Source organism: Danio rerio, chromosome 4 (assembly GCF_049306965.1).
Source record: "Danio rerio strain Tuebingen ecotype United States chromosome 4, GRCz12tu, whole genome shotgun sequence".
NCBI lineage: Eukaryota > Metazoa > Chordata > Actinopteri > Cypriniformes > Danionidae > Danio > Danio rerio.
In genome coordinates this window covers 14,941,575-14,958,130 of record NC_133179.1, presented here as the reverse complement: position 1 = coordinate 14,958,130, position 16,556 = coordinate 14,941,575, and the positions used below count along the sequence as shown (strand labels likewise).

The 16,556-nt window shown below is 39.4% G+C and overlaps 1 protein-coding gene and 1 long non-coding RNA gene across 8 annotated transcripts in view; one reads left to right on the top strand and one right to left on the bottom strand.

The window, feature by feature from the left end:
• Positions 1 to 16,556, top strand: part of LOC137491394 (uncharacterized) — a 100,262-nt gene that overhangs the window by 51,045 nt on the left and 32,661 nt on the right. The gene's annotated exons all lie outside the window — the stretch shown is intronic.
• On the bottom strand, positions 1,050 to 15,517 carry nuak1a (NUAK family, SNF1-like kinase, 1a). Its single transcript, XM_684974.10, has 7 exons — positions 15,020 to 15,517; positions 10,044 to 10,164; positions 8,356 to 8,507; positions 6,771 to 6,836; positions 6,234 to 6,353; positions 4,855 to 4,987; positions 1,050 to 4,079 (listed from the first exon to the last, which is right to left on the bottom strand). Exons 1-7 carry the CDS (start codon positions 15,251 to 15,253, stop codon positions 3,052 to 3,054), a joined length of 1,854 nt encoding a protein of 617 aa, XP_690066.1. The 5' UTR covers positions 15,254 to 15,517; the 3' UTR covers positions 1,050 to 3,051.

The window sequence follows — 16,556 nt, the reverse complement described above, 5'->3', positions numbered from 1 at the left end:
TATTTTCACCCATCATGTAGTGTAACAATAGTTTATTTAGTTTTTTTATTATTATACTTGCTGTATAATAATAATAATAATAATAATAATAATAATAATAATAATAATAATAATAATAATAATAATAATAATAATAATAATAATAATAATGTTTCCAGTGATGGGTTGCTACTGGAAGGGCGTCCACTGCGTAAAGCGTGTGCTGGATAAGTTAGCGGTTCATTCCGCTGTGGTGACCCCTGATTAATAAAGGGACTAAGCCAAAAGAAAATGAATGAATAATAATAATAGTTCAGCAAGGAATGCAATAAACTTGTATTTATTTTGCTAATTAAATAAAAAAAAAGACAAACATATTGCATATTTTTAATGGTCATGTGACATTAATAATGCTAAATATTCACCACAGGAATGAATTGCATTTTAAAATATGTATTCAAATATAAAACTTGTGTTTTATATTGAAATATTTTACAGTATTGTTACATTTGATTACAAAAAATACAGCCCTGGTGAGTAAAATTTAAATCTGAACAAACCCACAATTTTAAAAAGTAGTATATTTATATTATAAATAGTTAATATTTATATGTAATGTATTAATGGCTACTGTAATGCATCTTTAAAGTTTCCTTTATCTGCTTATAGGCTAAAAATATTGTACATGGGTGTACATGTGGGACTCGACTGTTTTGGAAATAGTAAAATCATTACTTTGTAAAATATGTGCTTGAATTGCAGTGCGATAATGCGGGTTCAGGAACAAACATCAACAACAACAAAAATGTATGTGGCTTAACTAAAAAAAAAAAGTCAGCACAATTGAATCTGAACAAAGAGTGCAAGTTACCCACACACCCATTAAGACCAGCACCTGTTCCTGGATCAGGGAGAGAATATATTGAATTTTTAATAAATATGTTTAAAGATTTATATATTTTTGCGTAGCACTGTTCCTGGAACAGCTGGTTTGTTGAGTACAAGGCTTTAAACTTTTATGAGTGCTTTTGTGTTCTGTGTTTAATGGAATGAGTGGAGATACACAGACGTGGTATTTAGATGGAGACATTTATTACAAGGATCGACAGTGTTTTGCACTGAGCACAAACAACACTTTATATGCCACCTAAATGTGCTCATAACAAACCGTACAGACAGGCTGCTTTTCCATCAATGTCTATTTAAAAACTCTTACGCAATACTGCTAATTATTGTAACTGAGAATAACATTATCAGGACAATCTTATGTCAATGAAGGCACAAATCAAAACAATCATAAGTCAATGTAAATAAAACAATACAGAATAACAAACAGCCGTGAAAATGTACAGAAAGTATATAATACACAACGCATTAAATAACACAATTTAAATATGTAGTATATCCAGTCAAGTTTTCTCAATGGTCTATAACAGATATCCTATAGAATAAACACATTCCTTTCCAGTTCATTTTATACATGTATGTGTTTAAATGGTATGTACTTCATATAAAACTTCCGAATTGATGCTGAAATGCCTTTTATCTTAATATATTGTAAATATTAAGCACATACTTTAAAGTTCAAAGCTAGACTAGTTTAATTCAGGCTTAGCCAACAGTAAAAATGCCTCATGCAAACAAAATATAACGGAACAAAATGACATAGTATCTATCTTCGATTTATCTTGTTATTGTGTGTGTTGAGCAATAAAACAACTGCACATGCACAATATATACACATCCTGAAGATTTTACAGGTCTATACGTGACCTTTTGATTCCCCTTCTCATTCTTAATAATTGTTTGCATGATCTATTGACTTCAGAATATGTGTCTTTTAACACCCCGTCTTGCGAAAAGATTTGTTTGGCATCTCTTTCCTGTGTTCAATGGCATGTGTTGTTGAAAAGCGGTTCATTTCTGGACCAGAATATACACCATAGGTCAAAGCTTGTCCTTCCACACTTTCATGCCTCAGGGAGCTCATATAATTGCTCGGTTGTACTGGAATTGTGAGTGTGTGTGCATGTGCATGCTTGAAAGAGAATGACAATGTACGGTATCATAACACTGATACAACCTTTCCCCTTTGACCTGTGTGTTTCACTAGTTGCTGTCTGGCTGATCTCCGAGATATGCCGATGTTTGCTTGACCCTGTCTCTGTCTAAGCAAGCTAAAGATAAGCTTCGGGATCATGATATCCTCTTTGTGTTGCTGGTACCCTTTGTAATGTCTTGTTACTTCCTTTTGCAAGATAAAATTACTTAGTACCATGGTGCAGTGATGGAATCAGATGTGGTACTATGATTTAGTACTGAAATCATAAGGTAGGGCTATAATAACTCTCATTTGCAATTTTAATTTGACTTATTTACGTTTAAGTTGGAATTTCTTTAATAACTTTATTATTTTTTAAATGTATGTAAGGCTGCCAAAGTTAACTGGTATTATAAAACATAATCTTTCAAGAACACCTTGGTAGTACCATGGTATATGTTCAAAAATCCATGGTGGTACCATAGTACCGTTTGGTACTTTTGTTTTTGGCCAGAAAGTGTATTAAAATGTTCCATTTTTCATGTTTTTTCAAAGATAAATCCTTCCAAATCCTCAAAAAGCATTGCTTTCCTAATTCTTAGCATTATTTGCCGTACTAATGTGCATGTACTTTGCTGAAATTGCTGGTATTATACAATGAGAACGCATTGTACAGAGCTTTATCTAACACTTTTCATAAAGGATGACCTGTATCGATGAAAGCACTCCCAAAAACAATGAAATGGCTTTGTCGTTTACAATTGGCCAAAATGCAAACGACTAACTTAATTAACACAGCCTCAACTGTCATTACATGCTGCATCTCAGAAAACAGCTGCTTTAAAGTGCTTCCGTTGTTCCCTCTCGACTGTCGAGTTCAAAACGAGAATATCATGAGAAATGCTCATCAACGTGAGTTGGTGAATGGAGATTTGATGCTTCTCGACCTGTAAACATGTACCCTGCAGCGTTGTGATGAGAAGGACAAGCTGGCAATCATTCCCTCTTCCTGTCTCTTCGTACGTCCATGTTTAGCTCAGCTGGCTGCTGATGTCCAGGGCTTTCTGGTACACCTGGGTAACATCATCCATATCACCCAGCAAGGAGAAGCTCCCATTGTCTCCAGGGGAACCAGGAGGGCTACGGTTGCCTCTTCCACCGTGCAGGGGCGCAACGGTCTGTAGACCCCTGAACCCAGCCATCTGCAGCAAGTCTTCAGCAGACAGCGAGCCGCGAATGTTGGGTTTCGGAGAGGTGGGTGGCCAGTCCAAGCCAATGCAAGAGAGACCTGTTTCCTCATATACGATACTAGAAGGTCTGCTCTGGCTCCGTGTGAGGGTTGCATCTGCTTGGATGTCCCCATGGACTCCCACCGCACTGTGTGTGGAATATTTCCCATTTCGCTTCAGTATACCCTTCCTCCCGACAGACCGCTTTGTAGGTGAGCTGTTCGGAGGTTGTACAGTAGCACCCCCTAACAATTCTGAGGACTCGCTGCGTTCTGGGGAGGAGTAATACCCGGACTCTCTCTGCTGATTGTTTTTCAGAATGCCTTTCTTGGGTAGCATGGACACCATCTTTGCTGGTGAACCACCCAGGGTGTCCTCTCTCTCCGGACTAGACCCCGACTCGACATCTTGGTAGCAAATTGTCCGCCTGAGCTCAACTTCGCACAGACTCTGAGAGCGCTGGTCTCCACTGGTCGCTCGAGTCTTCAGGATGCTCTTTGGTCTCTTGAGGCCTGGCTTCTCCTCTGCAACACCCCACATGCCAGCATCATTCTCCTTCATGGACTTTCTCAAACGACGGGCTGGAGTCAAGGTTGTGTTATTGACATTCCCAGGCTCTGGCCGTTGAACTTTGCCAGGACGAACGTCAGTGCGATTCTGCCAGTCAATGAAGCGGGCCAGCATAGGCGAGCTGTTTTCCCTTTGCGTTTGGCAGTCGCACACACTGCTCTTCCAGCCCCAGTTCACCCACCAGTGATTTGCAATGTCCTCAACTGTAGCCCTCCGATCTGGATTAACCATTAACATCCAGCGGATCAAGCCACGAGCATCTGAACAAGATGGAGAGATTACGTTAGTAAATCTTAGGGTAAGACACCCTCGGAATGTCTATTAGTGAGACCAGTTATACATTTTTAACTTAGTGGCTAATTCAGATGCAAACATTCTTCTCTTGCATTTTAAAAACGTTTTGAAAACGATCTGCGATTCCACATGAAAATTGTCTGAAACGCTCTATGCCAGGCCAAGATTTGGCACCGTCGCCACCTTCTTCGTAAACAGTACCTGTATGGAAGATAAGATGTGTTGTCTGTGATTCGATACTAGTGTCTATAATTTGCCATGCGTTTATGATGCGTCTCTACTGTTGGTTGTTATGTAAAGTAAATCCCTGCATTGCTGATAAAGCGTTAGCAAACACTTTTGCATCAACACAACCCTGTACTCCTTTATTGTCGTGGGTTTGTCTGCGCTTGCCATCTACACCTTGCTCAACATGTACATGTACCATGCATGAACATGCAGTCATTGCTTTAAAAGACTCTCGTTTTAGAGTGTTTACATTGCGGCATTTTCAAAAACTTTCACCAATTTTTCATCCCCAATAAAGCATTGTCATTTCAACAAACAGGCAAGCACATAAAAAGTTTACAGTTACCTGTAACTTATTCATGCCCCCAGAGCTAGTTTGGGACAGGCCTACTTTTGAATATGCAAATAGTTTTGTGCTAATGAAATTATACACATTTGTATGAATTAGCCACTAATTCACCAATGCATAAAGTAGTTACACTTTTCCCACGAGGGCTGGGAAGACCCACATACCTGATGACTGCGGGGGTTCTCTGTACTCTCCATTACTGATCTGTCGAATGAGTCTTTGGTGGTCTCCTCCATCGAAGGGCATTGTTCCGTACACGAGTGTGTAGAGTAATACACCCAGCGCCCAGCTGTCAACCTATCAAAACAACACCACACTCGTAAATAGGTCCAGTGGGAGATACTGTTTTGAAAATGAACATTTGAAATGTAAGGTTCATTTACATAAAGACTCAACAGTGCTAACATTTATGCATTTCAGAGGTGTATTCAGACACCTTTTTTTAAAGATTTAATGCATTTAGGAGTTTGGGTGGAGTTTATTCTACCAGATTGGTGAAATCAGAGAGAGTTAAGGTTTTGGAAATTGACTGAACCTTGGTGCTAGTTCATCATGTGTCTATATCCACCCCTCCTCTTTAAGCAATAGATTAAAAGGTTATGTTATTTTATTTTCCTGTAAAGGCCATAACTCCACCTATATTTATGAACATTTAATCAAGCTGTCATTTTACACCGAAAATGTATGAGAACAATAGGTGTTCTCACATATATCTGCACAGTAACTGCCATCATATTTCCTGCTGGTTATTTAATCATTCCTCGTGCATGGCCTTGTCTGATCCCTGCTGCACCTCTGCTGATTAGCCAGGGGTGCAGGCCAGGAACGAGGAGGTATCGAGGGAAACAATGGCTGATTACAGCGCAGGAAATGTCCACTCCCCTAACTCTAGACCTGTCTGACCCTGAGTAGATTTGAGGAGCTCTGTGATTGTTGGCTCCGTTCCACTGATCTCTGACCAGCGAGGACAAGAATTCTGCCTTTCCCATGGTTTAAGAGGGGGGGTCTGTTATGTAAGGAAGATTGAGGGACCAGTGGGATCATTATGTGTACGATTGAATATCAAGAGGCTTGAGTGTGTCATCAACACTAAAACATATGGGAATTTTGAAAAATTCCGGTGTTCCAGACAGACTTAGTGTTTTGATGTTGAAAATTAGGAATTGTGAGGGGGTATAAGAATGGTTGATATCCTGAAAATAGCATTGAGATTAGCCCTCATTCTTTTTGGCAGGGTCTTTGTTTCTCATTGGATTATGGAGGATGTTTGGTACGCTGACTGACTTGGCCCGTGAAATGATTACTGAGTTGGGAGTGACTGAGTTTGGATGTGGAATGAGGGTTAGGGGTGGTCTCACCTCCCTTGGATACGAGTTAAAACACTTTCTCTTTCTCTTTGTAATCTGTTTTGCTTTCTGTTATCTTTTGAAACAGGAAATATGTGATTGTGTTACCTAGCCTACATTTTTCTGAAGTGAAAAATGAAGGCTTCTTAAATGGCACAGGAAGATTGCATAACTGGGAACTTTAGTTCATGATGTACCTCTGGGCCTCTATATGGTCGTCCGTTCACAATCTCAGGGGAAGCGTACAGCGGACTGCCGCAAAAGGTTTGAAGAAGCTTGTCTTTGTGGTAGAGGTTGGAAAGACCAAAATCTGCAATCTATAAGATAAAATCAAGTCAGTCATTCTGTATGAAAGGTAACACCTTAAAGTTTACATTTGCAAATATTATTATTGTTTATTTATTTTTTTATTTTCATATAAATGAATATGAAAAATATTTCCCGGACAAGTATCTAAAATAAAGGAAATGATGTAATGTTTTACAGTAAATGTCTATTTTACTTACAAAATTGGTTTAATTTAATTTAAACATAATACATTAACCTAAACTATGAACTAACAATTGTAAAAAAAATGTTATTTATTAAATTACCGTATTACAACATAATACACAACAATAATAAACTGTAACATATGTATTAATCGTAAATTAATGAGTGCAGTAACTAATAAAACAAATATAAGACTTACTGTAAGTGTATCAAAATATCACTGGAAGAAAATCGTAATATACCTTAATGTTACCGTTGTCATCCAAGAGAATGTTTTCTAGCTTGAGATCTCTGTGTACTACTCCTTTCTGTAAGACAAATTATTGAAATAGTTAATTGATAAACCAGCCATTAGAGAACCATCACTTTTCATTGTCTTACTGAATTTACAATTATAAGACTATTAAGACCATTCTTGACAACCAATTTTGTCATATCTGATACCATATAACAGTTCTAAAACCTCTTAATCAGCTTAATATGAAATTTTAGGAAAAGTACAAGTGACATTTCCCTTCATCCGATGTAAAAACCTAACTTTCAAATGCACCAATCTGTGTTTCTCGTCCCCCATTTCCCTAACGACCTCTGACTCTGCCTTATCAGAAGGCCTAGGTTGGAATCCCCCAACAGAGTTGATGACATCATCACCCCAGCTGTATAGAAACAAAGGCCAAGCCCAGCCTAAAATCCCACAGGACGTTCTATTTTCCAGCTGACACGGCCCTAGGTCCCGGCTGACCCTTTGTACTGATCTAGGAATGGCATCTCCTTCTTTAATCCTACCTTTTAAATCTTTATAAAACTAGAACAATATGCTCTAAAAATGTGAAATAAAACAGAAAACAATGAAGAAATATGGGCTGGATCACTGTGAAAGTTCAATCAGAAGAATCATGCTTGGAAAGCGGGAAAAGGGGAGCTGAAGAGAGATTTGGCACCAGGACAGAAGAACACAGCTGCTCTTTGGCTCTAAAACCTTTCGTATCGAGACATTCTTGGAAGTTTAGTTTATCCCTCTCATATCAAGCCCTCCTTCATACAGTAAATCATATTATTTACTTATAGAGAGCACATGCGAATCATGTTGGTTTCACATGAACACTGCACAGATGTTTAGGTTGAGAGGCTTAGTTTAAGGTACAGTACGAGACTCTGTACCCTATGGTTTGAATGTTGTAAGCAAAGCAAAGCAATTAACAGAATAATTACCATGACATGCAGTCCCCACCATACAGTGTGTTTGCACTATCCCTATTGAAGCTAGTTTAAAGTCTTAGCTGAAGCTGGTTTTCCATCAGCCCCCTACTGATCTAGCTAGGGTGGGCAAGTTGGACAGTTATAAAGAATAATCTAAAACATCTCAATTAGTTCATCATACAATTAATCAATAAAAAACCAAAAGGCTAGCTTAAACAGATTGGAAGACCAGCAAACTAGCTTATGTCGTTTTGACCTTCATGCCATTCCAAAACTATCTATACCACCAACTGTCTATATCAGGAATGTCCAAATTGGGTCCTGTATGGAAATTTCCTTATTAAGTTTTGCCTCCAACTTGCCTCACCTGTCTGGAAGTTGGTATTAAACCCTAATTAGCTGGTTCAGTTATGTATAATTAAGGTAAGAGCTAAAATATGCAAGACAGTGACCCTCCAGAATAAGGTGTGGACACCCCTAGCCTGTACAATGAAAGTCATTGAGGTCCAACAAAACCCCTTTTACTTTCCCTGCAGTGACAATAAATACTTCTTTTGAAAGAATCATCTTTTACATTGCAAAGTAGAAACACTTTATGGATATGATGTTATTTGGGTCTGTCCTCACCTTGTGGCAGTAATGAACAGCAGAGACGATCTGTCTGAAGAAATGTCTTGTCTCCCTTTCGGTGAGCCTTCGGCGCTCACTGATATAATCGTACAGCTCACCCTTACTGGCGTATTCCATTACGATCACAATCTTGTCCTTATTCTCAAAGACTGTGAAAAGAAGCAAATACAACAGCAGCTGATTAGATTACTCGACATCATTGCATTATGGGCACTTGCATGTTAAAGGGACTGCGCGTGGAAATGAAAACAGCAAATTTCCATTATGTCTGGCTCACTAGCTAAAGCTCTTCGTCATTGACTGTTAACAGTTTGGCTTGCGCTTTAGTTGGTTCATTGCCAACATGTAGGAGTCAAAATCACCAGAGAGTCTGTCTTTAGTCAGGGTCATAGTGATTAGGAGCTGTCTTAGCAAGCGAGACCACAACTATTAACAGGTGCTAAGTGCAGAGAGGAAGCGAGATTTGGTGTACACGAGCTCAAATGGTGGCGTAAACATTCCTGTTCTAAGAAAAGGTGTGTGTTTTGCACAACACACTATTCTTAGTAGCAGTGCTTAGATTAATAGCTATCATTCGAACCAATCAGAGAGGAGTTTATCTTGCAGATCTTGATGGGTAAAATGGGAACTATGCAAATCTTATTTTGCAAGGTGTTGCTCATTCATTTCCTCTTCCACCATCTGCTGAAACAGCATGGGGATCTCCATAGTGACCCTTTATTGTTTAGTGCCCAGAGGCTTGTCGTCACAGTGACGGTCAGTGGACCAAATAGTCAATGAAGAATCCCGCTGATCAGGTGCATTTCCTCTAACTCTCTTGGTGTAACTTTCAACAACATGTGCATTTGAACACCTGTTGTATGTCTTGGGTCAAGACTAACCAAGCTTGTTAGAATACCAGTTAAGTTCACGCTCAAGGCACTGAACTCAGTCTCAGGCCAGCGCTGAGTAATTACCTCTCTCGGCTAATCCGTATTAGACACGAGAGACTGAGCGCACTACGTTCTGGCACCGACTCTCAGACCAATCCAGGGTCAGTAATAATGACCCCTGGCTGAGAGCATGGCGTGAGTCCACAGCCGTGGCGTCTCCCTCTGTCAACGTGGAGATAAAGCAGCTTTGTCAAGTCTTTCTTTTGAGTATCCTGCTCAAGGCATATGCTGCACTCGAGGCCTAATTTGATGTGGTTTTGATTTATGCTCAGAGAGGCACAGCTACATGCGTGGGACATGCTGATAGAGGACTGTAATGGCCTCCCGCCTCATCTCCATTAAAGAGTGTACACCCCCAACAATGTTGTTAACTGATCAACACCCTTAGGCTAGCAGGGTGCGGTCAGATTGTGTAACTGTATGTGAGGGTAACTGATACAAAGATGATTGGAGGTTGAGGAAAAACCACACTCAGCAGCAAAGGGTAAGCAGTTTGCACACACTGAGAATCAAAGTCAAGGGGTCTGAGGAATTTTTGCATCGTCCCCTTGTGATTACGTTAACCAAATTATGTCCTGCAATTCCAAGATCTGCCCCATTTTCTGAAATGTAGTTTGTTGTCTTTGTTTTGGATTTGAAGACACTAAGGACCATGCCAAAGTCAGAACATTGGACCCACTGAACCAATGAAACGAACTCCTGGAAAGAGAGTTAAAACTTAGTTTTTTTTAGGAGTAAAAAGACTAGGCATACCTTCATATATAGAGATGATGTGTGGATGGCGGAGCGAAGACATGATCTCGATTTCTCTGCGGATGTGCACCATGTCTTGTTCATCTTTTATCTTCTCCTTACGTATGGATTTTATCGCCACCTTAGAAACAAACACACATAAGAGTCGTTAAAGATTTTTTTTTAGAGTAACACTTTTGAATTCCTGGTTTAGTAGACAATTTCACGGTTGATTGAGCAGTATTGATGAAGGCAAGGGTCAAAGGTTAAAAAACATTGATTGATTATGTTAGTGTTTCAGTGGCATCCCGTTGTGGAGGTCAGAGATCATAGAAACAGAAGAGTCTACACCCTTTTATGCCTCAATGAGTTGTTCCTGTCAGTCAGCTGATCCAAAAGTCTGGTATTAGTTCAAGTAAAGTTTTTATCAAAGATGACAGTCTAGCTCTGCAGTCAGTGACTCTAACCTTGAGCAAAATGGGTTTCCATGAAGGTGAGTGGCTTTTTTGGGTGAAGGCGCACCATAGGAGTTATTTTTAAATGTCCCACTTACAAGCTCTCTACCAGACTATAACAGAGAGTTGTGTCAATGCTCAAAGGCCTGCTTTCAAAGAACCTCTTTTTTATTCTGTAGAGGATCGATTGTCTGGTAAACGGAAGCCCACCGGTAGAAGCTGGTAAACTATTTGTATTTACTTGAAATCTTAAATTCTTTATGTTCGTTCTTAAAGATACAAAGATTTGTGTCTTGCTAAGTCTTAGTGGTCATGAGGAAGGATTAAAGTCGCAGGAAGTTTGCAGCATGTTCCTTCACTGACTCATTAAACACGCAGAAGAGGAAGTGGCGCTGACAGAGCTGACTTCCTGTCCACCCAGTGTTGTTCACGGCACCGATATCTGCCAACCAAAGCCTTTTAGGGGCAAAATGGCCATGTCTGAACAGGGTGTCCAGACAGTGTATTGTTTTCTCGCCTGATACATTGCAAGCTACAGCCTTATCAGTCACTTATGTAACTCTCGGAGTGCAGAGCCTGTGATAAATGTGTTGAACTTGCCACTTGGGTATGATCTGTCTGGTTTCAGTCCGCTGTTTGTCACTATAGGATGGTGAATGGCTTTAAAGAGACTCTTAGGTCTGTGAATGTGTATCTGCTGTGTGTCACTTTAGGACCTCGATGTTGTATGCTCCCATACTTATCCCCAATTACAGTGAAAGCATAAACTCATTAAAATTGCATAGCAGCAGACGGACGTGCTGGTGATTCTTTGAGCTCGCTAAGGGAAGTGCACATGGTTGAGCGGTATTGTTATTCAGCCCGTGGCTACAGATCATTAAGCTAACCTGTGTTTGATGCCTATGCCAGCTGGCTGTAGGCTTTGCTCTTCTCTAACCCCTGGCTAAAACTAAAGCCTTCTCATTGTCTCAAAGACATAGACCGGCCCATTGTCTGAGTCTCACACAACAGCTGTGTTGTTTTACCTGTCGGCCATTTAAGGGGAAAAGCGAGCACCTTTACTCACTGGAGCACCCGTGTGGAACAACGTTTTGGAAAAATACGTCATAGAAAGTTGAACACAATGAACAAGCACAAATAGAAAGGCTGTCACTGCATTTGTTTCTTTCCAACTTTCTCTTCATTTTAGGTTTATTTATCTGAAAACCTACACTCATCTACACTTTATTTTAGTAAAAAGCTAAGATTTTGGTTATAGACAGACAACTTAAACAAATAGGATCTAGTCTATAATAAACATACTCACTGCTGAAACAGTACAGGCACTTGAAATATGCACGTTAAGATTCTCGCAGTCTGGAATGTTTCCGTATATATTCCATTATCTGATATTGTCATGATGCCTTTCAAAAAATAGAATCCTGAAGTGACCATAACAATTTATTTTCCTGCAAGATTTGTTGTTGTGACTTGTCCTGAATACTCATCATTTTCTTTTTTAAATATGCATTATATCCATTTTCGGTCACACTTTTTTTTTTAATTATGCTAATAAACCAATAACTAAGATTATTAATTCAAACTACTTATTAGCTGCTTATTAATAGTTGGTAAGGTAGTGGATATGATTAGGGATGTAAACCAAAATCATACTTTATAAATACTGTTAAACAGTTAATATATTAATAATAAGCATGTAAAAAGGCAAGTAGTTAGTTGTATGAATTGTTACCTAAACAATACCTTTTTTTACGCATATACTGTGAGATTAGATGTATATGTGTAAGCCCACTGGTCCTACACCACCCAACCCGCTCTGAGCTGGGATCGAACCACATGGGAGTCAGTCGCTCTACCAAGGAGGTTAAAGACCATGGCCTCTAGCGTCTGTAGCTAGAGCACCTGTTAGGTTTCAGAGGATTGAGGGTAACCTGCACAGCACTTTACTAGCTGGCCTCTGTTACACTCACCCCCATAAACCTCACTCCCAATCGGGTCACGGCACCAATGTAACCCCGCTGGTCCTACACCACCCAACCCGCTCTGAGCTGGAATCAAACTAGCGACTTTTCACATGGGAGTCGGTTGCTCTAACAAGAAGGCTAAAGACCATGCAGTCTAGCGTCTGTTGCTAGAGAATCTTTTCGTGTTCACAGGAGTGAGGTTTACCACTTTACTAGCGGGCTTCTGTTACATTCACCCCCATAAACCTCACTCCCATCCAGGTCACGGCACCAATGTAAACCCGCTGGTCCTGTACCACCCGACCTGCCTTGAGCTGGGATCGATCTAGCGACTTTTCACATGGGAGTCGGTTGCTCTACTAAGGAGGTTACCTCTAGTGTCTGTCTCTAGAGCACCTGTTTGGGTTCAGAGGAGTGAGGTTTACCTGCACAGCACTTTACTAGCTGGCCTCTGTTACACTCACCCCCATAAACTTCACTCCCATCCAGGTCACGGCACCAATATAACCCCACTGGTTCTACACCACCCAACAAGCTCTGAGCTGGGATCGAACTGGAGACTTTTCGCATGGGAGTTGGTTGCTCTACCAGGGAGGCTAAAGACCATAGCCTCTAACGTCAGTCACTAGAGCACCTTTTCCGGTTCAGAAGAGGTGAGGTTTACCTGCACAGCACTTTACTTACTGGCCTCCGTTACAAATTCCTGCCTCTTTATTATAAAATTGTATATGAAATCTGTTTGCGTGAGCCGAGACTGTGATTATAAAGAAGCGAAGAGTGGGAATAAATTAATTCACAGTGCAATGTTATGAATACTTCCCTTCACTACTAGCGTGAGTCATGCATTCTTAAGATTCAGCCACTGGTTCATTCTGACAGACTGCGCCTCCAGCTCTGCCGAAAGTGTTTTTGAGTTTGTGTATGCTTCATCATCTACCCCGGTCTATAATGTCTCTTTAAATCCCCGAACACCCATTTAAATGAGAAAGTTCACATTAGCAAACAACAGAATCTCATTCACAGGTCCTCAAAAGTGTTGGAGGCCAAAGCTTTTAAATGCATATACTGCTGGAACATTCTTTTGCTGCTGCCAAAATCATCACCACACAAACACTTAAGTTTATCTGCGCCCTTCAGATTTAGAGTTTGCCATAGGACAATGAAAAAACAACCCGCTGCATTGGTCTCTAAAGAACGCATGTAATGTGTCTGTCTAGTCAAGCGTTGTTAATTCTGCGGAAATACTCATAAGTGGTTCCTTATTAGGTTACCAGGTCCCGGACGTGACTCTGTGCGCATCCTGTGCTCGAGCAGCTGTTGACATCAGGCCACGTTTTGATTTCTCGCCCACAGAACTGACCCACTATAGGTCCATTTCTGTCCCACTCAAGATGCAGATCTGTCTCGGGATTAATGCGCTGACCTAGTTCCAAAGCAGAAGTGGTTTATCCTACTTTTTTCCCCACTTATCTTCCTCTACAGATGTTGTGCATTTCTTAGGGATGTTGGCGAGTTGAGCGTGATCTGTAAAGGAGCTTAGCTTTACATAGGTCTCGTGATTTTGAAACCTCTGACCTGCTCAACTCCTGGATGACCTAATTGAGCTGACCCCTGTTACTGAGGGACGGAAGACAGCACTTGCCTTGTGAAATTGCGCATGTAATGATGGCCATTAACGGCGCATTTGCTTTCACCAACATTTCAAAGGAATGTTTAATCAGGTCAACTGATAAAGAGTGAAACTTATCTAACGAAAGGCAAATCCCTAATTCTCTTTTAAACTTATGTCATTCAATCCCACTCATGCTGTTCTAAACCCATAAGAAGTTTTGGGTGAACTTTCAGTGGAGGAATAAAAATGTTTTGCTCTGAAACTCCTGAAAATGTTCTGAAGATAAACAAATTATCAACCTTGAATGGCATTTAAGTGAGTAAATAATGAAAAAGCTATGGGGTAACCTCTTAAACCCCTTACATCCCATAAATAGGTTCTATTGATGTTAAAAGTCCTTCATGAAATCATTGATAAAGAGATTTTAATTTTAATTGTGGAATCTTCATTTAATTCTATTGTTATATAGTGAAATTTAAATGGAGATCCCATACTTAAAATGAAAGGGTCTCAATGGTTTCTTAAAGAAACTTTAACATCCATGAAAACTATTTATAACTACAAATGTTTCTTTATATGCAGTGAAAATTAAAGGTCATTTAGATTATGTAATTGTTCTTGTTTTGAATAATTTTCACCAAAATGTTTTTAGCAGAGCCAGAAAAGTTGATTTTATGGCTTCACTGTCGAAGTTCCTCCTTTGTTCTTACTGACACCTTTTATATGTATATTAGGAGATAAAATCATTTTCTCACAAACATTTAATTTCAGAAATCACAAGACTTCAAGAAAGATTTCAAGAAAGGCATGGTTTGCATAAACATAAAGCTCCTGATGTAATGTTTATTTATCTTAAATAATGTTAGGGAAAGCATCTGTGACAACATTAATACCAGTTTAATAGTTCTAAGTGGGTTCCTTAACCACAAAACGCAAATTTTAAGTAATGTAAGATGGTCAGCTCACCACTCGTCCAGTGTGCCTCTCTATGGCTTTCTTCACTTTTCCATATGTTCCTCTCCCGAGGGTCTCGAGCAGCTCGTAGCGGTGCTTCAGGTTGTGTTTATGGTGATGTTTCTTGACGCTGGACCCTCTCCGCACACCGAGAGAGGCTGGCATCTCTCCTCCCGGAAAGTCCACCGGTAGAAGATCACTTTCGTTTGCTCCGTTACTCCCCAACTGGGACGATTCAGTCTCCATGGTCTCAGGGATGCTCGGTAAATTTTAAAATCGGCGGTGAGCCGCTAGATAAACTCCCAGATATCCCGAACTGACTGTTCAGTCGTCAATTAAGCTATAGGGATGCGTCTGAAAGGAGAGAGACGCGTCAGTCATTCGCTCTGTGTCAGGATGCGCTCTTCTCGCCTCTGGCAGCTCAAATATGCGCGAGCGACTCCATGCTTCAGCCGTCCATCCCACCGCCGGCGCGTGTCCCTCCTCCCTCCGCTTCCCTTTCTCCAGAGTAAAATCTACAGGAATCAAGAATGCAGCATGCATGAAGCCGGAGGCGGAGTTATAGGTGCAGGTCTCTCACTCTCCTTCTCTCTCTCTCTCTCTGATGGAATAATGGCGTAATGTAGAACATTTAACTGAATTTTTGTCTTTGCTTTTCCTTAATCACTTTCTCTCAACTACTGTACTCTTGAGTTTAATGCGTTTTATTGGCATGACGAGTAGATTAAGTTGACTTTTTTTTTTTTAGGACTAAAGAATTTCCAGTTGCATTAAATGTGCATACCTTATACTGTTGCGTGAATGGCATAGTTATTAATGTATATGAAAATATTAACCATATCACAAAATGTTTTGGTTAGGTACAATAACTTGCAACACAGTAAATAAATAAATAAATAAATAAATAAATAAATAAATAAACAAACAAATAAATAAATAAATAAATAAATAAATGCGTAAATGTGACCTTGAATGAGATAAGATTTTTTTTACCAAAGTGAAATATTATTCACTTAAATAAAAAATTTGTTTGTTTTGAAGAAAAAGTGTTTAAATAAATATAAATTTCCCTAATAGATTTTTTTATTTAACATTTAAACCCATTTATTTATTTTGTTCCTAATTACTTTTTAAATCAATAATTAAATGTTTGTGTATTTGTTTGTTTTATTATTTAACTATTACATTTGTTTTAAAAAAATGCATTAAATCAAATATTTGCTTGGTTGGTTGGTTGGTTGGTTGGTTTGTTTTACTAAAATTTTTAAATACAAAAAGTACATTTTAATAATAACAAAAACAATAATACCAATAGTAATAATAATAACAAGACCCAAAAATGAGTATTCTGTCATCATTTACTCGCATTTTCTTATTAGGGTAAGCTATTCATTTATTGCACTATGGAACATTTCTGCAATATTTCTCTCTGAGTACATCTGTCAAGTGCAGCTCTCTAGGCTGATGTTGAATGGTTTAATGCATTGTGCAGGTGTCTTTTAAAATAAGGAATGAAGCACTGGTTAGCATTTCCTTGAAATCTGCTAGA